Here is a 23,914-nt window from a genome sequence, read left to right on the forward strand (position 1 = left end):
TCCTGCCTGTTACTGTGGGGGCTGTGGGTCCTGTTCCCATGGAGATACCGATCTGTTTTTGAGCACCTTGCTTCGGCTCCCCTTTCCCTCTGCTCTCACCAATCACCACATACCCCCCAGAACCTTTCCTGACTGTTCCCTCCTCTTAGCTCAAGGTCAGGATGGGAAAGTGTTCTCACGCCAGGAAGACATTCTGGTCTCATGTACTGACTTCTTTTTGTAATCCTCACTCGATATTTTCCTCCATTGATTCTAGAGGGGGGGGGGGGGCAGGTGGAGAAACATCCATGTGAGAGAGACATCAATTGGTTGTCTCCTGCACAAGCCCTGACTAGGAATCAAACCCAAGATCCCTCGGTCCCCAGGCTGTCGCTCTAAGCACTGGGAAAACTGGCCAGGTTTACTTACTGACTTCTTGGAAAGCTATCTTAGACCTGGTTCTGCTCCTTCCTCTGTTTAAGAACTAGCTTTTCTGGAGCCTCTGCTCTGAGCGCTGGCCCCGCAGCAGCACCTGGGGTGCCCCAAGCTCCGGCTGCGGAGAGGCCTGGCTCTGGCGGCAGCGGCAGGCGGTGGGGACTGTCCAGCCCAGGAATGCCGTGGTCCGAGGACAGCCTCCCAGGCAGGGGAGCCGCCAACAAACAGCCGCTTTGTTCCTGCCACCGCGTTTCCCAGTTTAGACTGTTGGGGATGGGGGGGCCGTGCTGCCCAACCGGTTTACCCTTTCCTCTGCCCGGCGGAGCCGCTGGGCCCCAGGGAGGATGAAACGGACATGGAGACAGCGGGAGGCCCCGAACGGAGTGGCCCTCCAGCAGCTCACGTCCCTCCTCCAGGAGCTGTGGCTCCGACAGCCCGGGACTGGCCAGGTGAGAGGGCGAGGCGGGACCACGACGCCGCTGCCATTGTGCTCCTGGCGGAGGCCAGGCTGCTCAGGAGGAGGCGGGACGACCATGGGTCAGAGCGGGGGGTTGAGGAGGAAAGGGAGCTAGTCCGTCCGGCGCCTATCACCTCCCTCCCGAGGTCTCGGAAGCATCAGTCTCTGGAGGAGGAAGCAGGCTGTCCCACTGCGGGTCTCCCCTGCGCACAGCGGCCCCCCTGCAGGAGGCGGTGTTGTGCGCGAGAGGACAGGCTAAGCTTCCTAACCCTGCGTCCCAGGAACCTTCCTCCTGTCTCAGCTCAGAGGCGCCCCTTTCCGAGTCGGGCAGTCTTCACCTTTCCCTGCAGAGCTCGGCACGCTGTGTCCTGGGCCTTGTCAGGATGGAGGAGACGCGGGCAGGGCGGGGGGCGCGGGCAGATGACAAGAGCAGCTTTGTGAGGGCGGTGAGTGTCTCAGGCACCTTGCAAAGGGGCCAAACCCAGATGCGTCCTCTCCGAAGGGACGCGCTTCCACTGGTGTCAGGAGGAATTCGAGCCCGCCCGTACGCAGTGGGCTCGGAGAAGGCAAAGCCTCTGAAACCGAGAGACAGACCCGGCTGGACGAGTTGGCTTTATGGTTGACCCTGTCCACGTCTGCGGTCACTGCAGGGCGGAGTGGCAGATAGCAGTCCCTTTGCTCTCGTGGGAACCGCCCTGGGAAGGCGGGGACCCGAGCTCCAGACTGCCCGCAGGTCTGCATGGCGGAGGGACGGGAAGCCCCGGTCCCCCATCCTTCCTAGAGGCTGGGGACCAAAACGGAGGGGCTCCTCCCTAAAAGCCAACACAGAGAGGAGCCCAGCTGCCAGCAGGTTCCAGATCCCACCCTGGAAACCAGCCGACTGTCCCTCCTCCCACCTCATCCGAGCTCTCAGCTGGCACCTGCTCGCCCACACACCCAGCCCTGGTACCAGGAGGAGCCAGGGGCCGGATGGCCACCTCCACACACCGGGCCGGGGGCTCCTCCTGAAGAGAGTCCGTGGGAGCCATTACCAGTGTGGCTCAGTGGGTAGAGTGTCGGTCTGTGGACTCGGGGGTCCCAGGTTCGATTTTGGTCAAGGACATGTACTTTGGTTTGCAGGGACATACCCAGTAGGGGGTGTGCAGGAGGCAGCTGATCGATGTTTCTGTCTATCCCTCTCCCTTCCTCTCTATAAAAAAATCAATTATATATATATATATATATATATATATATTATATATTTTTTTTTTTAAAGAAGAAAGTCCATGGGAAACAGTGTAAGACTTTCCAAGAAACGAGGGAATGCAGCGGCTCCGAGCGGTCGGAGCGGGACTGAGCACAGAGGGGCAGCAGGCTGGGCACCTGCCCGCCGCACCCACTGCCGCTGGCTGTCTGCCTCGGTGAGACACGCCCTCCGGAGCCTGTGTCCTCCTCTGAACAATCGCCAGACTGTCTCGTTAGCGATGTCCGAGGCCCCGCGCCGGTGAGAGGAGCAGGTGCGCCCCGTGTTCTTGCGAAGGGAGAAGGCACCCTGTTGCCCACCACGGGGCTCGGGGCCCAGCCAGGCAGGAAGCGATGCAGTTTCCACCTCTGGCAGCAGCTGCCCGCTTCCTCTCACCCGGCGCGAGGGCTTCAGAGCGAGCATGGGCCGTGGCCGCCTGCCCTAACCCTCTTACTGAAGGACAGGGGGCCGTGGCTGATCGAGGTCACGCCAGTGGCAGCGGGCTTGTTCATGGGATAGCTGCTATGGGCCGGCATCGGTGTGTCCGCATCGGCCCACTCCTCACCTGACACCGCCATGGACCCGTGAGGAAGCACAGCCAGTGCATGGCCGCTCCCAGGCCCGTAACCAGGGAGTTGGCAGAGGCAGCTCAGGTCTCCCGCCTCCAGCCGGGCTGTCCAGGAGGCTCAGGTACCTCCGTGTCTGCCCCGCCGCCCTCTGCCCCGTGGGAGGCAGAGGGTGAGTCAGGCCGCCCAGGTTTTATCAGGGAAGAGGGCGGGGGCGCGGGCCAGATACCCTGGCCTGGCATCGCCCCCAGTGCGGGGGGCGCGGGGCCACGTGGGTGCTGAGCGGCCTGGTCACCGTGTCCCTGCGGCCGAGGGGAGGGCCCTCCTCACACGGAGCTGACCCTGCGAGGGCTCCTCCCTCCATCACAGAAAGCACAATCTTTCCTCCTCTCCCCGCGCTGGAACCTGCCTCTTAAAGGGACCCGCAAGCCCTTGTGGAGCCAGATTTGAGAGAGGACAAAGGGCCTCCCTGACCCCAACAGGACCCGGCTGTTAAGTGCGTTTCCAGCTGTGCGCCTGCCTTTCCCTGCGATGTCCTCTCTCGCTCCCTCCTTCACCCCGTCCCCATGGGAGGGGGGGCGGGGGTTCCTTGGATGTCAGGTTCCCACCTACTCTCCCCTCAGGGTCACCCCGGGGGTTACCTCTGCCTGTTTCCACGTGAACCTGAGATCCGGGGCGCCCTCTGTCCGGGGAACGCTGAGGACAGGGGTCCCGGGAACCCTCAGGCCGGCACACGAGGGGTTAAAGGCCGCACACGCAGGGAGTTCGAAGGAGGGCGGGGAAGGGAAGTGCGGAGTAATAGAAGAGGCAGCTGGCCGGCTGGGCTGAGTGCCCCTCCGTCTCCTCCTGTGCAAACCTCTGGATCATGAGCCCTCCCTCTGAACGGACCACGCGAGGGGCCCTGGCATTAGGGTGCGGGACCGGGCTCTCGGCGGGCCGACCTGAAGCAGGACTTTGTCTCACCCTGAAGCCGCCCGCGGAGGGCAGGAACACGTCCCCCATCCCTGGGGTACCTCCCGAGACTGGTGAGTTTCCCTCGGTCCCGTTCTCGGGGGTCCTGTCCCTATAACACGGGCACACACACACACACACACACACACCCAGAAGCAGAGACCTTCACGCAGCCCCTGTGCCTCAGGGAGGGGAGAACAGGGCAAGCTTCTCTACCAGCCCCATGGGGGTCGTGTGTGTGTGTGTGTGTGTGTGTGTGTGTGTGACAACAACTCACACTCACACTCAAATACGTGTGTGATAAGTGATGCTAAACCCTCATCCATATTCTCAGTCGCCACAATCCTGTGGATTTTAAAACCTTGATGTCTGAATTTATCCCGGGTCCCCTTCCTCTGGTGCCTGACACTGTTCCTCTCCCGCTGGGGTTTGGGAAGTGTGGAAGGCCACCAACCCATCCCTGGAGCCAGGGAAGTCCTGATTCCAGGTCATCTATCAGGTTAGGGGCTCCCTGCTTTGCCCCCTCCTTCCAGCTGTCTCCTGGGACCTGACGGGTTAATTCCTGGGACGCAGTGGCCAAAGTCTCTTCAGGTGTGTCCCTCTGAACCTCACAGCCTCTCGCCCCACCTCTCTGGCACAGGACCCGTGACACACACCAGGAAACCGGCAGAGGAGGCGGGAGAGGACTGGCTGGTCTCTCCCTCTCTCCTGCAGGCCCACATGGCATGGGCGACCCCGGGCCCATCCCGACAGAAAGAAGGGGATTTTGCTAACCTACGTTTGGTCTGCAAACCAATTAAAAAAAAAAAAAAAGTGGGGAGAGGGCGTAGAGAAGGGGAGCCCAACACCCCAAATTCCTGACTGATTTGTGTGCCCGCCCCGTTTATCAAAGGGGCGAGTGTTGTTGAGGGTGGTTGCTTGAGATGCCTGGTTGCTGACTTAGTCGAAGGAGGTGTGAGGAGGCCAGGGGGCTGGGCTGCCAGCTCTCTAGCTTTGATCTTAGGAATTAAGTAGCGACGATAAAATCAGTAGCTCTGCTCTGCCGGCCCTGGAGCAGGTGTGTAGCTTGCAGACGTCAACCTGGACGCTGAGGTGGGCTCCAGCTTGTCCCTCGCCCTGTCCCATGAAGAGATGGCACAGGTGCCCCCCGTGGTCCTGGTGCCCAGCCCTTCGGGTCCTCTTCTCAGGCCCAACGCCGGGATGAACGAATCCTCCCCCTCTGCACCCTTCGCCTTTCCGCTGATGTTCGGCAGCGGACGGACGGGAAAGTCAGAGAAGGAAAGTGAGTTCCTTCTGCCACACGTGTCAAAACCTCCTGTGTTTCGCACAGATTAATAGAGGAACGATGTGACCAAATCAGGATGGGAGTGGGGAGAACAGAAGCTGGGGTACTGTGACCTGCTGCAGAAGGGGGTGCCCGTGCGGGGTGCAGGGTGGGGAGGAACCGTGTGTCCTGGGGCCTTCTTTATCTCAAGTTAAGAGAGGCCCCGGGGCAGCCCTCTGTGCAGACACGGTTGGATTAATGGTTTACTTTCTACAGGAAAAGAAGCAGGTAGGTTAAATTTTGAACCATCAAAGGGTTTTCAATGACCCCGTCTTCCCCCTCATCCCCTCTCCCCCGCCCCCAGGCCTGGGAGACCTGGAGGAGAGCCAGCAGGCCTCTCCCTCCCGTTCTTTATTATCCGGATGCGGGTCTGCCACAATGTGGCAGCTGCGGGCCATTTCGGATCTAAGGCCCAGACCCAGGAGCCCCCGGGCGTCCCTGGCCTCAGAGGGCCCTGGAGTTGGCAGCAGCGGTTCGATCCCCATGTTTGCTGGCAGCAAACACAGGCAGAGCCCCACCTGCCCCGTGGCCTCATTCAGATTTCTGAGATAACAGATGGAGGAGAAAGGACAAATTCAACTTCTGTGGAGCCCCCATCTAATGACTTTAAAGGTTTTTTCCCCACCCTTTGGCTGGGGTAGTGGGGGTGGGGGTGGGGTGGAGAGGGTGGGAATGAGCACAGAGATACGGCCAGATTTCTTTCAAAGCTGGAGAGAAAAGAGCCCAGGCCCTGCAGTGTGATGGTTTGCTCTGGTGGGCTCCAGGGGCGATGGAGGGAATGGGTACTTGGGGTCCTCCATGTCCCTCTGCCCCCGCGCTTGTGGCAGAACGGTGTGCAGCGAGCCTGGCTGTCTGTCTTCGATCTTTTCCCTCCTTCCTAAGACTGTGAGACCCCGTTGCTCCACATCAGGAGTCTGCAAACTCCTCCTGTGAAGACCCAGAGGGTAACTGCTTTAGGCTTTGTGGGCCACAGGGTCTCTGTCGCAAAGACAGCCGCAGACCATTATAAACGAGTGAGTGGGCGTGTCCAAAAAAAAGGGACGAACTCCAGAACTTGAATTTCATGTTAATTTTAATGTGTCACCAAGTAATGTTCTTCTTTTGATTTCCCTTCCCTCCCCCTCCCACCCCCCCCCGCCAACCATTTAAAAAGATAATGCATACAAGATAATGCAACCAATGGACACAAATCTCTGGGAAGGGAGGGTATGTATGGGAGGGGGGGCAATGTTAAAATATGTACACAGATAATAATTTAATTTAAAAAAAAGAATAAATAAATAAATAAAGATAGCAGGACAGATCTGGCCCACAGGCTGCAGTTTGTCAACCCCAGCTTGACAGCGCTTGACAGCATCGGGGGCTGCTCTGTCCTCCGTCCTCTCTGAGGAGGACAGCTTCGTCAGGGCCTCCCGGACAGAAAGGCTCTCTCTTGTTGCTCTGGTTGTGTGCCCTCGACTCCATCAGAAGTTACTTGTGATCATCAGTCCCCATCACAATTGAGACTAGTTGGCCCGTGGGTTATTCGTTCTCTTTAAAAAAAAAAAAGAAAAAGAAAAAATGTTTTTTATTTATTTTAGAGAGAGAGAGGAAGGGCAAGAGAGAGAAAGAGATACATCGTCGATCAGCTGCCTCCTGCATGTCCCCCACCAGGGGTCAAGCCTGGAACCTGGGCATGTGCCCAGACCGGGATGGAACTGGCGGCCTCTCGGCGCGTGGGGCCATGCTCAGCGACCTGAGCCACCCGACTGGCTAGGGCTGCTCTCTCTCTAAAGGGATGATGGTGGGTGACCATCCTTTAATGCCTATTCTGCTTCTGTGCTGGGCCTTCCTCTCTCCATCTCTCCATTTCTCTATGCCCTACATTCTCTCTCTGCCTTTGGAGAATAAAAACAACAACAATAGCAGCATCATTTATTACCTAAGTACCTAAATATGGCCCAAGCACAATGCTAGTCACATTACATACATTATGAATCAAGTCCGTTGACGTCTTGCAACCTAGGTATTATCATTCCCATTTTACAGAGATTCTGACGCTCAAGAACATTGCCCAGCCAGTGCGGCTCAATAGTTGAGTGCCAACCCATGCACCAAGAGGTCAGAGGTCCCATTCCTGGTCGGGACACATGCCCTGGGTTGCGGGCTAGATCCTCAGCAGGGGGCATGCAGGAAGCAGCCAATTGATGTTGATGTTTCCCTCTCATCAATGCTTCTATATCTCTCCCTCTCCCTTTCTCTCTCTCTCTCTCTAAAATCAATGATAAACAACAACATTAAGCAAGTTCCCAAGATTATGTGGCTTTTGAAGGCATCAGAACTAGTGAATCTGCTGGACTTCAACTCCACTAACACAGTGTAAATAAGTGATGGCCTCAGAGTTTGGAATAACACATGTCTCTAGTAAAATATGATAGCCAAAAAACAAACAAACAAACAAACAAACAAAACAAAAAAACACATGATAGCCGAGTCCTGTTTGGCTCAGTGGATAGAGCGTCAGTCTGCAGACTGAAAGGTCCCGGGTTCGATTCTGGTCAAGGGTATGTACCTTGGTTGCAGGCACATCCCCAGTGGGGGGTGTGCAGGAGGCAGCTGGTCGATGTTTCTCTCTCATCGATGTTTCTAGCTCTCTATCCCTCTCCTTTCCTCTCTGTAAAAAATATTTAAAAAACAACAAAATGCCGAAACTGGTTTGGCTCAGTGGATAGTGTCAGCCTGTGGACTGAAAGGTCCCAGGTTCGATTCCGGTCAAGGGCATGTACCTTAGTTGCAGGCACATCCCCAGTAGGGGGTGTGCAAGAGGCAGCTGATCAATGTTTCTCTCTCATTGATGTTTCTAACTCTCTATCCCTCTCCCTTCCTCTCTGTAAAAAAAATCAATAAAATATATATATATTTTTTAAAAATGATATGCCCCCATCTCACCAGCCAGATTCACTGATGGCTGGTGTCATCGGTGGAGGTTACACACTGGGAGGAGGGACACTGGTGGGCTGTGCCATCCAATCCAGGAGCAGGAAGACAAGTAAAAGGACTTCCTGCTTGCCTCTCCGCCCCCATCTCAGTCTTCTGGTCCCAGACCTGTTTCAGCATCTCTATCGCTCCGCTCAGCAGAAGCAATGATGTGACGTGATGTGATCACATCCGGGAGCTAAATAAAGCCATTGTGAGGCCCGGCCCTGGCGGCTCCCTGCACCATTTCCTGCGCCTGGAGGCTGGGGCTGGGAGAGAGAGTGGGTGGGAGAGGAGGGAAACCAGCACAGCCATGGGCACCCCCAGCCTGAGATTCAGAAGACGGAGGAGGACTATCGCTGGGAGGGGGCTGAGGAAAACTCTCTTTGCAGGACAGAAGGAAATGATGGGCATGATAGCATGGACAGGTGGAATTTAGGAAACAGGAAGAACTCTGAGAAATGGAATGAGGATAAGAAGGAGAAGGAGGAGGACCTCCATGGATTCCATTTTCCCAGAGGGCAGAGGCAATGAATGGAATGGCAGAGGTGCTGGGGGAAAGGGCAGGTCCTTCCGAGGAGGCCGAATCCAGTTGTTCTGAGGCAGGAAAGGAAGGGTGGCATCTCAGGACATACGGATCTCAGGATCAGATCTGTCCGTCCGTCAGCCGGGGGGTAGGGTGCCATCTCCAGCAGGTGGCATCCCCAGGAGAAAAGGAAATGAAACCACTTATAAAGGCTGGGTACAAGGGGTGTACCCCAAGCAGCGTTTCCTCTTTCATGAGGTCACTGAATGCCAGACCCAAGATTCTCACAGTGCCCACTCCGCGCCCCTCCGGGTCTGTCCTGTTCCCAGTCCCGCTCCTCTTCCTCGGGAGCACTTCCTGTTTCACACAAGACTTTTTGTGAGTCCTCTTGACCCCCCCATCGTAGCTTTGGAAACCGCTGGTTGTCAGGGTCGGTCCCTGGCCCTCAGGCTCCGTCCTGCTCCCTGCAGTTCGGCCCATCCTGTTTGCAGCAGCACCTCCGATGGCAGGAGGCCCAAGTCTGTTAACAAGGAGAGAGGCCTGGCCGGTGTGGCTCAGGGATTGAACCAAGAGGTCGCCGGTTCAATTCCCAGTCAGGGCACATGCCTGGGCTGTGGGCTCCGTCCTAGTCAGTGGGGGCCGTGCAGGAGGCAGCCAATCAATGACGTTTCTATCTCTATTTCTCTCTCTCCCTTCCCACCGTCTCTAAAAACCAATGAAAACATTAAAAACAAAACAAGGCTGAAACCGGTTTGGCTCAGTGGGTAGAGCGTCGGCCTGCGGACTGAAAGGTCCCGGTTTCAGTTCCGGTCAGGGGCATGTACCTTGGTTGCGGGCACCTCCCCAGTAGGGGATGGGGTGGTGGTGATGGGGTACAAGAGGCAGCTGATCGATGTTTCTCTCTCATAGATGTTTCTAATTCTCTCCTTCTCTCTTCCTCTCTGTAAAAAAATCAATAAAAATATGTTATAAAAATAATAAAAACAAAACAAGGAGAGAGAGGATCTCTCCCGGTGGCTGCTGAGAGGTGCCCTCTGCATTGCTTTCAGATGCTAAGACCACGGATGGGCACAGGCCTCTCCTCCGTTATCCTGAGACTCACCCCGAGCCTGCCACTGCCCAGGCCTGAGCCCTGGTCTCCTTGCTTCCCCAGGGTGGGCAGGCACATTCTCAGCGGGCCTGGGGCAGGCGGGGCCGTGGCCAGGTGGGAGGGAACATGGTCGAGGGGACAATTTCCAACCCCCTGGACTCTCCTGGGCGGGGTGGGCACTCAGATCGCCTGGAGAGGCTAGCCGCCCGCACAGACAGCTGGGGGAGGCCCTGCTCTGACTCACTGCTTCCTGGTCCTGCGGGTGCTCCCAGCACCTCAGAGTGTATGTGTGTGTCTTTGTGTGTGTGTGTGTGTGTGTGTGTGCTCCCAGCACCTCAGAGTATGTGTGTGTGTTTGTGTGTGTGTGTGTGTGTGCTCCCAGCACCTCAGTAGTGTGTGTGTGTGTGTGTGTGTGTGTGCTCCCAGCACCTCAGAGTGTGTGTGTGTGTGTGTGTGTGTGTGCTCCCAGCACCTCAGAGTGTGTGTATGTGTTTGTGTGTGTGTGTGCTCCCAGCACCTCAGTAGTGTGTGTGTGTTGCACCTCAGAGTGTGTGTATGTGTTTGTGTGTGTGTGTGCTCCCAGCACCTCAGTAGTGTGTGTGTGTGTATGTGTGTGTGTGTATGGTGGGGGGGTTTCGGGGAGGGGAGCCTGGGAGAGGGACTGGGCCCGGAGCCAGGAGCCAGGTGTGCCACCAACGGGAGCTCCCCCCCACCCCTCACCACCCTGGCTCTGGTATTTGGTCCTTCCTCCTGGAATGGGCTTATCCCTCCCAACTGCAAGGGCACCCGAGGGCTCTTATCTCCCAGACACGGAGGCGGCCCTGGCGGCAGCCCAAGGGCGGGCAGTGAGCAATGTCCACCTGGGAGAGAGAAGGAGCTGCTCGTCGGACGGTGGAGCCCTGCTCTCTGCGCTGTGCGGAGGCCATCGTGGTGTGGTTACTCCCCTGATGACCAGGCATAACCCCTCCCCCTCAGGGACCTTTTCTTCCTGCTTTTATCTGCCTGGGCGCCTCCCTCTCCAGGTTGGCACTCCACCCCTCCAAGCCCATCTCGAAGGCTGTCTACTTCCTCCTGTTTCCCTTTAAAAAAAAAAATAAATAAATAAAAATAAAAATATATATATATATATATAAAATTGATTTTTTATAGAGTGTGAGAAACACCAATGAGAGAGAAATATCTATCAGCTGCCTCCTGCACGTCTACTGGGGATGTGCCCGCAACCAAGGTACATGCCCTTGACAGGAATCGAACCTGGGACCTTTGAGTCCGCAGGCTGACGCTCTATCCACGAAGCCAAACCAGTCAGGGCCTGTTTCCCTTTTTGTGAGTCCTCCAACTGGGTACATGCACTCATTCCTTTGATGGCACAAAGCCTTTCATTACAACTTCTCTCGTGGCATCTGGCATACTCTGACCAGTCAGTCAGTGTGTACATGCGCGCACACACACACACACACACATGCACACACACACGCACGCACACGCACCCGTGCACATGTGTCACTCACTAGACTGTGAGTTCCTCGAGGACAGGAACAATATCTGTCTCTTTGCTTGGCTTGGCTTCTTGCCACAGAGGTGCTCACTAAATGGAACGGCAGAGTGGCGAGGATGGCCTTCCGAACTGGGGAGAACACCGGACTGCGAGTCAGAAAGCCCAAGCCCCCTGTCCTAACCGGTTTGGCTCAGTGGATAGAGCGTCGGCCTGCGGACTCAAAGGTCCCGGGTTCGATTCCGGTCAAGGGCATGTACCTTGGTTGCAGGCACATCCCCAGTAGGAGGTGTGCAGGAGGCAGCTGATCAATGATTCTCTCTCTTCGATGTTTCTAACTCTCTATCCCTCTCCCTTCCTCTCTGTAAAAAATCAGTAAAATATATATTTTTTAAAAATCATAAAGTATATTTAAAAAAATCAAAAAAAAGAAAGAAAGAAAGAAAGAAAGAAAGAAAGAAAGAAAGAAAGCCCAAGCCCCGGACCTGGCTCTGCAGTTGCTGCTCAGCCAGCCGCCCCCCGATGCTGTGCCTCTGGGAGGGAGGAGGGACTCGTGGCGCCAGGCCTGGCTGACTGTGACACCTTCCTAGCTCCAGGTTCCAGGGTTCTAGAACTCCGCTCACCCTTCTCCATCTTCTTGGCTCAGACTGGCCTGCGTGTGCCTTCCATGAGCAGAGACGTCCCAGAGGCGCCCCGCACGGGTGGAGACCTGGTGCCCCAGCACCGCACTCGCCGCTGCCTGTCTGCAGTTGAATCCAGAGAGCAGCTGGAGGAGGAGGAGGAGGAGGAGGAGGAGGAGGAGGAGGGAAAAAGGAAGGAGAGAGATGGCTTCCATGCGGCAGCGCTCCGAAGATCGGGGGCTTTTCGTGCCCATCACCACAGCTATGACCCCCTCAAAAGACACAGCTGGGGGCCGGACAGGGAGCACCAGGATCCTCTGAGCAGGTAAATCCCCGGGGCCTTCTTCCCTTGTCCCAGACCTTCCTCCTCCGGAGGCTTAGGACCAGGCCTTGGGGAGCCCTTGGGAAAGATGGACCCTGCCTTTCAACATGTGGCTTTCCCTGGTGTTTCTAGCTCCTTCTTTCTCCCTGGTCTCGAGGGCAGGTGGCGGTGGGAGCAGAGAAGGGGAGGTACAGGGTTGGGGTATCAGGACACTTGGTCATGTTGCTTCCATCTCCTACTTTGGATTTAAAAGAACCATACAGCCCTCATACAAACCTCTATCCACCGGTTTGGCTCAGTGGATAGAGCGTCTGCCTGGGGACTGAAAGGTCCTGGGTTCGATTCCGGTCAAGGGCATGTACCTTGGTTGTGGGCACATCCCCAGTGGGAGGTGTGCAGAAGGCAGCTGATGGATGTTTCTCTCTCATCGATGTTTCTGACTCTCTATCCCTCTCCCTTCCTCTCTGTAAAAAAAAAAAAGAATCACACAACGGTTCAGTGCTGGAAGGGACTCAGGGATCATATGGCCCCGTTTCCTCATTTTGCAGATGAGGAAACAGGCCCAGAGGACTGTGGGAGGTTTCTTGAGAGAAGTGGTTCTAGGGTCGGGCAGGGACCAGCCCCTTTCCCAAGCGGCTGCCTCCTGGCTGCCTCCTGGATGGCTCCAGGCTGAGGCCGACTCGAGATGTCTGGGGCACCTAGTGCAGCCCCGCATGAGAGCAGAGTGGGTCTGTGGGTCTGTGCAGAGGTCTGTGTGTGCCTGGCAGACCAGAAAAGAGGGACCCATCCCCTCCCCCCCCCCCCTTGGAAAATCCCTGACCACTTCCCCCCAAGCAGAGGAAGTCAGAGCGAGAAGGCCCAGGGGTCAGCATGAAGAGTGCAGGGTGAGTGGTCATTGTGAGCGCCCGCTGGCGATGGCAGGGCCCTGTCTCTCGGCCCTGGCAGTGGTTCCCTCGCACAGGTTCTCTTAGCTCCGGTGAGTACACCAACCGCTTCTAGCTCTTGGGCCAGTGAGGGGAGAGGGCCCTGCGCCTCGGGCCAGAACTGGAGCTTTGAAAAGCCTTGCCCGCAGGGCTCACGGCACTGGCCTCAGAGCAGCCTGCTGAAGGCAGAGATGCCCTGGGTACGCCTTATGTGGTGCTCGCTGAACCCCAGGCCTCCCAGGTGCCTCCTTTCGCTGCCAGGCATTAATTCTGCGCCCTGGGCAGAGAGAGAAGGGTTCTCTGGATACATCACCTCGGTGGTAGGGGCAAAAGTTGTCTTTAGAAAGCAGGCAGGCCGTGAGGATCCAGCTTGCTCTTTGCCTCCCGCGAGGGCAGTGGAGGGCAGTACTGCCTGATGACCACCAGGGGTCACCCTTGCCTGCAGCCAGCTCTGCCGCTCTGCCGAGCTGAGGGAGGCCAGATTGAGTCAGGGCTGTGCCTATGCCAACAGGAAGGGTTGGGCTGGGGGCAAGCAATAGGGCTGGGCCGAGGCAGCTTTCCTCCCTTGTGCCCATCACTGGCCGTTGGATACAGAGGGCAGTGGTGGCAATGTGTGTTTCAGGAGCAAACTGCAGGCACCGGGATGCGCTGGGGCCCAGGAGGCTGCCTCACTGCAGAGCCAAGAGGACCTGGGCACGTTTCTGGGACCGCAGCGCCAAGGTGGCCCGCCTTCCAGCGTGGTATGGACAGACACACTCCCAGGGAGCCCCCCCCCCCTCCCCTTCCCGCCCGCCCCTGCCGTTCCAGCCATCCCTCTGTGCCTCTTCTGTTCTGCCAGCTGCTGGGTCTCCCCGTGCCCAGGCACCACTCCGACCGACTGGCTCTGAATCTCCGGTCTGTGCCCCTCTGTCTGCTCCCCGTGTCTGCGTGCTGAGCACCCCGCTCTGGGTCGCCTGCCCCTGTCTCTTTTTCTCTAAGACTCTCTGTTTCTTCCTGGGCCTGCGTCTCCGTGTTGATGTAGGAATCTCCATTCCTCTCTCATGAAAAGGCCCCTGTTCCCCTAATGGTTACAACCGCTTCTCAGACTTGAAGCTGAACTTACTATCTGCGGGATGAGACGGGGTATCTGGTACCCTGAGCGACAATAGTTCTCCAGCGAGATCATCAGGAGATTACTCCATGGGAAATGTAGAGATGGCCCAGGCTCTGGCTTAAGGGAATAGGCCTGGGGGTTCTCAAACCAGCACCCACAGACCACGGAGGGTGCACTAGGGCTGTAGAGACCCCGCTAAGAGGGCCTCACAGAAATGTCTCCAGCCCCGTGACTAAGAGGCTGCCTCCCTTCCAGCTCTTCCTCCCGCTGGCCAACGGGCCCAGCCCCAGCCTCCTTTTCCGGAGCCTGTGGGGTGGGAGAGGCCGAGAGAAAGGAGCTGTTCCACGTTCAGCCGATCAGGGGAGCAGCAGGCCCAGCTCACCCCTCGCCCACTTTCCACCTTCCTTGCCTCCACGTCAAAGTGGCCTGATAGAAAAAACAGGGTTTCCGAGTCAAACTGACTCCTGGATCCTTCCTTTACCAGCTGGACGCTTTGTTTCATCTTCCCGAAAACCAGGATAACAAAAACGACCTTTTAGAGGTGTGATTCTTAGAGGACACAAAGTTGTCCAAGTGCCCAGCACAGAGGCTGGCATGCAGGAGGAGCGTGAGAAATAACAGTTTCTCTTTCCTCTTCTCTTCCCCATTCCTTCAGCCTGCTTTTCCTCTCGCCTGCCTTTCTCTCCTCCTGCCCTCTTCGCCCCTGATCGGTACGAGATGTCTTTTACCCTCGTGAGCCACAGTGGGCAGCGGGGCAATGTTTTTCTGGTGTTTTTCTCTGCCTTCCTGCTCTGATGCCCCTCCTCTCGCCATCCAATCTCTAAGCAATCCCCTTATATTTCTCCTTCTCTATATGTTTGGGGTCTTTTTGGTTCTTCCTGCAATAGCAAGTAGATATATGTTCTTCACCAAAGTCCACAGACAAAAAGTCTGAGGCGCCTTAAGCTAGACGAGGGCTTACAGATTGAGGGCCCAGGAGCCAGGTCTAAGCTCCAAAATTTGTTTTGTTTGGCCAGCCTGGCACTTACATTTTTAAACAGTCAGATGTCCTTAAATGGGACCTGCGCTCTCTCTCCAGTTTGCCAGAGTGGTTAATTCTGTCTCTTGTCTTTTTTTTTTTTTCACTTATCTTTTATTTAATTTATTTTAAAAATTTAAAAATAGCCTCAGTGTCCTTGCTTAAAAATTTCAGATAAGCCAAAACCGGTTTGGCTCAGTGGATAGAGCGTTGGTCTGCAGACTGAAAGGTCCCAGGTTCAATTCCGGTCAAGGGCATGGACAGTGGGGGGTATGTGTGCAGGAGACAGCTGATCGATAATTCTCTCTCATCGATGTTTCTTTCCTTTTTTTTTAATTGAGTTTTTACAGAGAGGAAGAGAGAGGGATAGAGAGTTAGAAACATCGATGAGAGAGAAACATTGATCAGCTGCCTCTTGCACACCCCATACTGGGGATGTGCCCGCAACCAAGGTACATACCCTTGACCGGAATTGAACCTGGGACCTTTCAGTCTGTAGGTAGACACTGTATCCACTGAGCCAAACCGGTTTCAGCTCTCATTGATGTTTCTAACTCTCTTTCCCTCTCTCTTCCTCTCTGTAAAAAATCGATAAAATATATATTTTTTAAAAAATTTTAAATATATTTTTATTGATTTCAGAGAGAAAGAGAGAGATAGAAACATCAACAGTGAGAGAGAATCATTGATCAGCTGCCTCCTGCGTGCACCACACAGGGCATTGAGCCCACAACCCGGGCATGTGCCCTGGACCAGGAATTGAACAATGACCTCCTGGTTCATAGGTGGACGCTCAACCACTGAGCTACACTGGCTGGATCATTTGTCTTTTAAATATAATATTTAAAAATGGATGCCCAGTAAATCAACCACCCATCTCAAGAACTAGAACATCGCCAATACATTTATCTTTACTTATGTCTTCCTCTCCTATTCCCTTGGCTCCCCTAGAGGCAATCACTATCTTGATTTTTTCTTTATCATTCACTTAATTTTTAAAATAGTTTTAACACAAAAACATGCATCCCTTAATATTACATTATTTTTTCTTGCTTCTGAATTTAAAAGCGATGATGTTACAGTCTACACATTTTTCTATAATTTTCATCCAACGTTCTGTTTCTGATTCTTATTCCTGTGTTGCAAAAAGTTATAGTTCATTCGTTTTCATTTCATTCTTCTGTGGATGGACATTTGGGTGATTTCCGTTCTTTGCCATTATGAAGCACATTACTATGAAATCATCACCATAATGAAAGAATGAAAAGTTTCCCACCAGAGTGGATTCTTACGCTCTTGCTGCACGTATGTGGCGTGCTAGCTGGATGTTTGGGCTTAGAGAGCACACAGGTTGTGTCTTCCAAAGGGCCAACCAGACAGGCCTCACTTGCCTCCTGCAAAGCACCAATCGCTGCGCTCTGGGAGCGCAGATGTTTTGAAGCCCTGATTGGACGGGACGTTTGCAAATCAGAAGTTCAGTGGACTTCCGATAACATCTAATATTTCACCCAGCGCCTCCGAACCAGGCCTGTAGCGATGAGGTTTCTTCACCCCGCCGGTAGAGGGCGCACCCTTTGAGTGGCTTTGGTAGCCAGCTGCTTTGCTGCGGGTCAGCTGGCGGGCAGTCTGCTTTGTAGGAGCGATGCCATCCAGCCCTCTTTACTTACCCGCCTCCTCCTTGGGGTGGAACTCTGAGAGTTAGAGGCTGCATGGACGCTAGAGAGCAAGGGCTGCAAACACCAGCTTGTCTTTCTCTTACCGATTTGTAAAAGTCCTTCATCTGTTCTGGATTTGAGTCTTTTGTCAGATATGTGTATTGTGGAATATTTTTCCCCAGTGTGCATTTTTACTTAAAAAAAAAAAAAAGTATTTTTATTGATTTCAGAGAGGAAAGGAGGAGGAGAGAGAGAGACATCAATGATGCAAGGGGATCATTGATCGACTGCCTCCTGCACACCCCACACCAGGGATGGAACCTGCAGCCTGAGCATGTGCCCTGACCAGGAATTGAACCGTGACTTCCTGGTTGATGCTTAACCACTGAGCACACTGGCCGGGCTATCAAAGATTCTTCATTCAGTCTACTGAAAAGGGACTTCTGGGTTGTTTTCTGTGATTTCTATGACAGGTTATTTGAAATTATTAAAATGTGCCTTATGGCCTGATACTTGATCCAATTTGTGATGCTCCACGTAGGCTTAGGATGAAGGCATTTCCTAATGGCTGGGCGTGTGGTTCACAAATGTTTTTATTCCTTATCGTCTTACACCCAGAGGGACCTCAGTTTTCCTCAGTCCATGTCTGGCCTCCAGGGTTGAGTCTGTCATCTCTGGAAACCATTCAGGGTGAATCTTTTCTGGGACGTTCTCTGTATTAAGGAAGCCTGGGCTTGAGCTGCATGGAGAGGTGACTAGTAACCAGCAGAAGAGCCTCCCAGTTATTTCCATGGAACAGCCTAGCTATGGGCCGTGATGGGGGAGGGGGTGGAAGGCTCGAGGCCCCGAAGATGGGCCGTGTGGTGCGGGAGAGTGAAAAGCATGGGGAGTAGCCGAAACAGGTTTGGCCCAGTGGATAGAGCGTCGGCCTGCAGACTCAAGGGTCGCGGGTTCGATTCCGGTCAAGGGCATGTACCTTGGTTGTGGGCACATCCCCAGTGGGAGGTGTGCAGGAGGCAGCTGATGGATGTTTCTCTCTCATCGATGTTTCTGACTCTCTATCCCTCTCCCTTCCTCTCTGTAAAAAGTCAATAAAATATATATTTTTAAAAAAGAAAAAGAAAAGCATGGGGAGCAGGGGAGATGGACGAAGCTCGGTCTCTGCCTGAGGATTCTCGATGTGATTCCAGGGCCAGGGTTCCTGCCGTCCACCTGCTGGCCCTTCGGACCCCTCAGCCACCGGCATGCTTTCCAAGTCTGTTTCCATGAGTGGCATCAACTGCTTCTCCGGTGGCTCAGACCCCGCTGGTGAGTCAACGCGGAGAGCCAAGCAGTGGTAGCCCCCAGGCCTGTCTCACCGCCCCTCCTCGGGGTGAGCTGTGTAGGGTTCAGCTATGTCCTGGGTTAGATCGACCATCGTTTGGAAACCCCAACATGCCTTTGTGTACACGAGAGTTTTGCATTCAGGACACCGGCGTTCTGACACCCTCCTTCCAACCGAGGCGAGCGTGGGACGCCTGAGGCTCTCCGCCCGCCTTGTCACCAGCGAGGGCGGGCAGTTAACTGCGATGCACCCGTCCTCAGGACGAGGCATTGGGAACTCGCTGGGAGCTCGCTGCGAAACCTCCGCCGCCCCTTCTCCAGGGACATGACGGAGACTCTGGGTCCTCAGCCCCCTTGTCCACAGCACCCCGTGCCCCTGGCTCCCAGGTTCTCGGGCTCTGCCCAGACCCCGCCCGCGCCCGCGCCCCGGAGCTCGCCCTGGGAATGGGGATGGCGTCACAGGCACCTGCAGCTCGGGAACCTGATCCGGGTGGAGCGGGCGGGGGCGGCCGCCCTGGACGCCTTTGTCTGGCCTCCGCCGGACACTCCTCGTCCCCTTTTGTGTTGGCAGGAAGTCTATCCCAGTCCTCCGCTGCTAACTTCAGCCAAAGGTGAGTTCGGGGGAGATTCGGAGTCCCTGGAAGGCCCGGGTGGGGGCGGGGCAACGCTGCCTAAACATTGGTCCCCTAACGTTTCCGATCGAAGACCTCCTCCAAGTACCTTCCTCCCTGAGCTGCCTAGAACTGACCGGGGAAGGCTCCGGAAGGTTCTGGGAGCCCGTGGGTTGGGGACGAAATTTAAAGAAAGAACAAGAGTATCCAGATGACAGGGTGTCCGTTAAATAAAAGAGGGTGAGGGTTCATGGTCACTGCCAGAAAGGTGAGCGGGCAGAGGGGCTGCTGGACAGTCTCAGGGAGAGACAGTGACCAAGGGCCACGAGTCCCCTTTGATGGCTCAGGCAACTGGCCGATGGGCAGTGGCTGTGGAGAGGGCCGAGGCTGAGGCACCGTTCAGGAATCCCGGCGAAGGCTGGGAGGTTTCATGGACCATGTCCATCAGCGTGCAGAATCGGCACCTGTTCATTTGGCTCCCACCGTGGCCTGCCCGGGTGGGTCAGCCAGGGCGGGCGTGAGAGCTCGCGGTGGCCCTTTAAGACGTCAGGCTGATCTGCGGTCCGAAAAGCTCTCGCTGACACATCCTCCTGGCTCCGGCTTTGGGATTAGCTCATGGGATGGGGCTGATGAAATCCCAGGAAATTCAGTCCTCATTGGCGCCAGGCCCAGAGGCCCTTTCCGAACAGAACAGCAGAGCGGGTCCTACACAGGGCTCTTTTGGAGGGAAAATGTCATCCCGAGAGGAGAGCTCCCCCCATCCCGCTTCCGCTGGGAGCAGCCCCAGGGAGAAGCTTGGGCCTGGCTGAAGGAGGAGGAGGGTCTGCGTGTATCTGGGCGGAGCCTGGAGTTCCCTCATAAATAGAGGGGCTTGGGAAACCGGCCCTGCACATCCAGAACGTCCTAGGAGGTGGGGGTGGGGGTATCTTTCCTCTGAGCCCCTCCTTTCCCTGCCTTACCCTTTTTCTGAGTCTTTCCCCTCAGATCTCCTTTCCCTTTTTCTGAGTCTTTCCCCTCAGAACTCCTTACCCTTTTTCTGAGTCTTTCACCTCAGATCTCCCCTTCCTCTCTCCTTATTATCATGGCGGCCCCTCCACCATCTCGCTGGGAGTATCTTTTCACCTCTCCCCTCTCCTTCCGCAGCTGCAGCCATCTGGAACGGGGTTCCAACACCTGGGTCGGCTCCTCCCTGAGGCGAACCTTCAGCTTCCTCTTGGGCATGACCGGCAAGGCCAAGGTAAGGCAGCTGGGGAAGCAGGCGGCCTGGGACCCACTGCCCCTCCTCCCCACCCCGGGGGACAGAGGCTGGGGCCATGTTCACGTTTTAAGGGAACACACGCTCTCTCTCCCAGCCTTCCTCTGTTTTCCCCAGGGCTGCAGCTTAGCAGCCAGCTGTGGACAGCTGGGAGAGACGGCCAAGAGCCTCAGCAGCTGCGGGGTGGACAGCCCTCCTTTCTGTAGGCCTCACACAGCTAAGAGGTGGGCAGCAGAAACCATAACCATTGGGCATGATACTTCATCTTTTAAAGTGTTTTTAATGCTTTCAGAGAGGAAAGGAGAGGGAGAGAGAGATAGAAACATCAAGAATGAGAGAGAATTCTTTTTTTAAAAAATATATATTTTATTGACTTTTTTATAGAGAGGAAGGGACAGAGATAGTTAGAAATGTCGATGAGAGAGAAACATCGACCAGCTGCCTCTTGCACACCCCCTACTAGGGATGTGCCCGCAACCAACGTACATGCCCTTGACCGGAATCGAACCCGGGACCTTTCAGTTCACAGACCGATGCTCTACCGCTGAGCCAAACCGGTTTCGGCAAGAGAGAGAATTCTTGATTGGCTGCCTCCTGCACACCCCCCCACTGGGGATGGAGCCCGCAATCCGGCATGCGCCCTTGGCTGGAATCGAACCCAGGGCCCTTCAACCTGAGGTTGATGCTCTATCCAGCCAAACCAGCTAGGTCTGCTCGTTACTTCTTCATAGAGTATTAGCATTTATGAGATTTTTAAAAACATATATATATATTATTGATTTTTTACAGAGAGAAAGGAAGAGGGATAGAGAGTTAGAAACATCGATGGGAAAGAATCATCGATCAGCCGCCTCTTGCGCACCCCCTACTCGGGATGTGCCCGCAACCAAGGTACATGCCCTTGACCAGAATCAAACCTGGGACCCTTGAGTCCGCAGGCCGACGCTCTATCCACTGAGCCAAACCGGATAGGGCTGTATATGTACTTTCCAACCAAGGCGGCCTCTGAGCATTGAGACACCCCAGAGCAGTCATCAGCTATTCACTTGGAAGAACCAGAGGAGTCTCACCCAGGCTCCTCCTGGCCCCACCCAAGGGCCAGGCCCTCTCCTCTGCCAGCCTTTTAGCCAAGATTCCCCTCCTCTGGGTGGACAGGGAAGGCGGGGACAAAGCCAGCTGTCAGCACCTTCCAGCCGCAGGCGGGAGTGGGGAGTTGAGGCTTGAGACCAAGAAATCTGAGAAGTGGGGGGGAGGGGGACCTTAAGCCTGGGGGAGGGGGGAAGGCAGGGCAGGGAGGTCTACCCTCTCCATGGGGGAGCAGAGCTCTGAAAGGACAAAGCAGACACGAGGCCTTGGGTCCGAGTCCCATTCCCACAGGTGCGGGCTCCGTGCAGGGTGTGCGTCTGCTGCAGTCGCCCTCTCCTCCTGCAGTTGTGTGCCCGCTCCTGACCGAACAGTCTGTGCGGGTTGAGTAACCGGGGGAAGGGGAATGTGGGCAGAGACTTGGGAGTCCAGACAGAGCAGGAGAGCCCAGGGTGCATGAGGACAGTGTCCCAGGGGCCTTTCCTCACCGCGGCCTCTGGTCCTGTCTCCCTCTCTGTCATCTGGTCCCCTTTCCTTCCACCCTCGTGAACGTGTGTCCGCTTCCCCGCTCCCCCGCACCTCTTCCTCCTTCCCCTTCCTCCGGCTCGGACCAGCGGCTGTGGGCAGGCTAACAGCGGGGGCGGGGCTGGAGAGAAGCTCGGTTGGACGGTCAAGCAGCCGGAGAAGGAAGTGGCTTATTTCTTCCTACTTGGCTGACAGAACGCTTTTCCAGAGGTCATCTTATTTCATTCTTCTGACGTCCTGGGAGAGATAAACATTTTAACCTCCGTTCCTCGGGCAAGATAACTTAGAGCCTGAATTGCCTCTGCTTGTCAGTAAAGCTAATGTAACTGCCTATCCCCTCTCTTCTCTTCTGCCTCTTCTGGTGGGCAGCCACTGGAGTCAGGTATGTCTTTTTTTTTTTTTTTAAATATATTTTTTATTGATTTTATACAGAGAGGAAGGGAGAGAGATAGAGTTAGAAACATCGATGAGAGAGAGTAATCGATCAGCTGCCTCTTGCACACCCCCTACTGGGGATATGCCCGCAACCAAGGTACATGCCCTTGACCGGAATCAAACCCGGGACCCTTCAGTCCCCAAGCTGACGCTCTATCCATTGAGCCAAACCGGTCCCGGCTGGAGTCAGTTATGTCTTAATCGTCCCTCCCAGAAGGCACAAGGTCCATTAATAACAAGAAGAGCAAGCGTCCCCCTGGGCACTGCGGTGCTTGGGCCCAGGTACCCCTGTGGCTCCCTCTGTTCCCTTCCTGGCCATGCCTCGGACTCTGACAACCAGGTAACCAGGTTCTCCCCTAGATGGTCTTCCCACCTGTGACACGTGGGGGACACACCTGTTAGGTTAAATGAGGTAAAGAAGATAGTGGCCACTTTTATTTATTTATTTATTTGATTGGTTTTTCTCACAGAGGAAGGGAGAGGAATAGAAAGTTTGGAACATCGATGAGAGAGTAACATTGATCAGCTGCCTCCTGCACGCCCCCTCCTGGGGATGTGCCCCCAACCAAGGTACATGCCCTTGACCGGAATCGAACCCGGGACCCTTCAGTCCGTAGGTCAACGCTCTTATCCACTGAGCCAAACCAGTTAGGGCTTATTTACTTATTTTTTGAAACATTTTTTTCTTGATTTTAGAGATGAAGGGAGAGGATGGGAGAGATAGAAACATCGATGAGAGAAAAGTCCCATTGATCGGCTGCCTCCTACCCTCCACATCGAGGATCAAGCCTGCAGCCCAGGCGTGTGTCCTGACCGGGAATGGAACGTGACCTCCCGGTTCACAGGTGGATGCTCAACCACTGAGCCATGCCGATGGGCTAAACGTAGTACATCCTTCAGCCATGGCTGCCCACTGGGGTGGGGGTCTGAGCCTGGGAGCCCCTGGACTCCTGGTTTGGGGGACCCCTAGGGCCTTTGAGGAGGTCTCCCCCCGTAGGTGCACTCCTGGGGGAATGAGCTCTCGTGCAGCGGGGAGGTCCTCTCTGCTGTCTCTCCATTCTAGAACAGGCATGGCTCCCTGCTCTCCTCTCTCTGGCCTTGGCTTTATAAGGATCCCAGCAGGGGAATGGGTGAAGCAGGAGGTGAAGGAGTTGCTAGGCAGGAGGGGAAGCGGAGGAGCCCTGTGGGCGTGGCGCTGTGGGTGAGGAGCCCAACCAGCTCCTCCAGTGGTGAGGCGGTGGAGCCCGAAATAGTGGCAGAAGCTAAAATTGGCACCTACAAGGGTGCTGCGTTGGACTTGAAACCTGCAGCCTGCCCTCCTGCCCAGCTAGCGGGTCCCAAAGCCGCCAGTCTGGGCTGGGCCTCCTCCCCCCGCCGCCCCTCACCTCCCCCCACACACACCCTTCTGGGACTAGGATTGGTCAGGACTCTGCAAACAGGGGGTGCTCTGCCACAGGGCACCCCATGCTCTGGTTCCCCCAGGAGGCGGGAGACCCGGGGAGGCAGCCATGAGCAGCAGCGGTGAGCGGGTGTAGCTGGCCAGTGGGGGAGGAACTTTCCCAGGAGCAGGACGCTCACCTCACCCAAGGTGGAGGGTGCCTCCAGGGCTCCTGCTCCCCCCCCCCCCCCCCGCGCTGCTGGAGAGCCTGGCCGTCCCCCAGCTGGCCCTGACCGGCGCCGGCTGGTTTCTGGCCTCTCGGTTCTGGCCTCACTGGCCGCAGGGAGACCTGGACACCGGGAAGGACTTCCTGAGCTTCTTAGCGCTCAGGTAGCGGACTCCTCTCCGCCTCAGGCATGTGGCAGGCGGGGAGGTGGAGGAGCAGCGGGGTCAGGGAGGCCGCAGGGGGAGGAGCCTGCAGGAGAATGCGCCCCACGCCTGCCCCTCCGGCCTCCGGAGGTGAAATCTAAGTTATCTTCACGCCCGACCGGAGGTGACTCCTTCACGCCTTCTGAGCGCCTGCCCCCCCCTCCACCCCGGCCCCCATTGTCAGGGGGGCTGTCCTCCCCAGCCTGTGTGCTTTGAAGCCCGGGAGGACCTGGTGGCCGGTCCC

At 55.8% G+C, this 23,914-nt stretch overlaps 1 protein-coding gene across 3 annotated transcripts in view; it reads left to right on the forward strand.

Annotated features, from left to right (window-relative positions):
* Window positions 1-3,566: 3,566 nt before the first annotated feature.
* The window catches only part of ARHGEF2 (Rho/Rac guanine nucleotide exchange factor 2), a 47,329-nt gene continuing 26,981 nt past the window's right edge, over window positions 3,567-23,914 (forward strand). Inside the window, exons 1-6 of one of the 3 annotated variants that reach the window (XM_045583307.1) lie at window positions 3,567-3,684; window positions 11,647-11,945; window positions 13,488-13,605; window positions 17,822-17,939; window positions 18,526-18,565; window positions 19,709-19,802. In XM_045583307.1, coding sequence (XP_045439263.1) covers window positions 11,668-11,945; window positions 13,488-13,605; window positions 17,822-17,939; window positions 18,526-18,565; window positions 19,709-19,802 — 648 coding nt within the window. In that variant the 5' untranslated portion in view covers window positions 3,567-3,684; window positions 11,647-11,667. Of the gene's footprint in view, window positions 3,685-11,633; window positions 11,946-13,487; window positions 13,606-17,821; window positions 17,940-18,525; window positions 18,566-19,301; window positions 19,476-19,708; window positions 19,803-23,914 lie in introns of those variants that run through there. The other 2 variants (XM_036442255.2, XM_045583310.1) reach the window with 2 other exon arrangements.

The sequence above is a fragment of the Pipistrellus kuhlii genome, unplaced genomic scaffold, assembly GCF_014108245.1.
Source record: "Pipistrellus kuhlii isolate mPipKuh1 unplaced genomic scaffold, mPipKuh1.p scaffold_m20_p_18, whole genome shotgun sequence".
Classification (NCBI taxonomy): Eukaryota; Metazoa; Chordata; class Mammalia; order Chiroptera; family Vespertilionidae; genus Pipistrellus; species Pipistrellus kuhlii.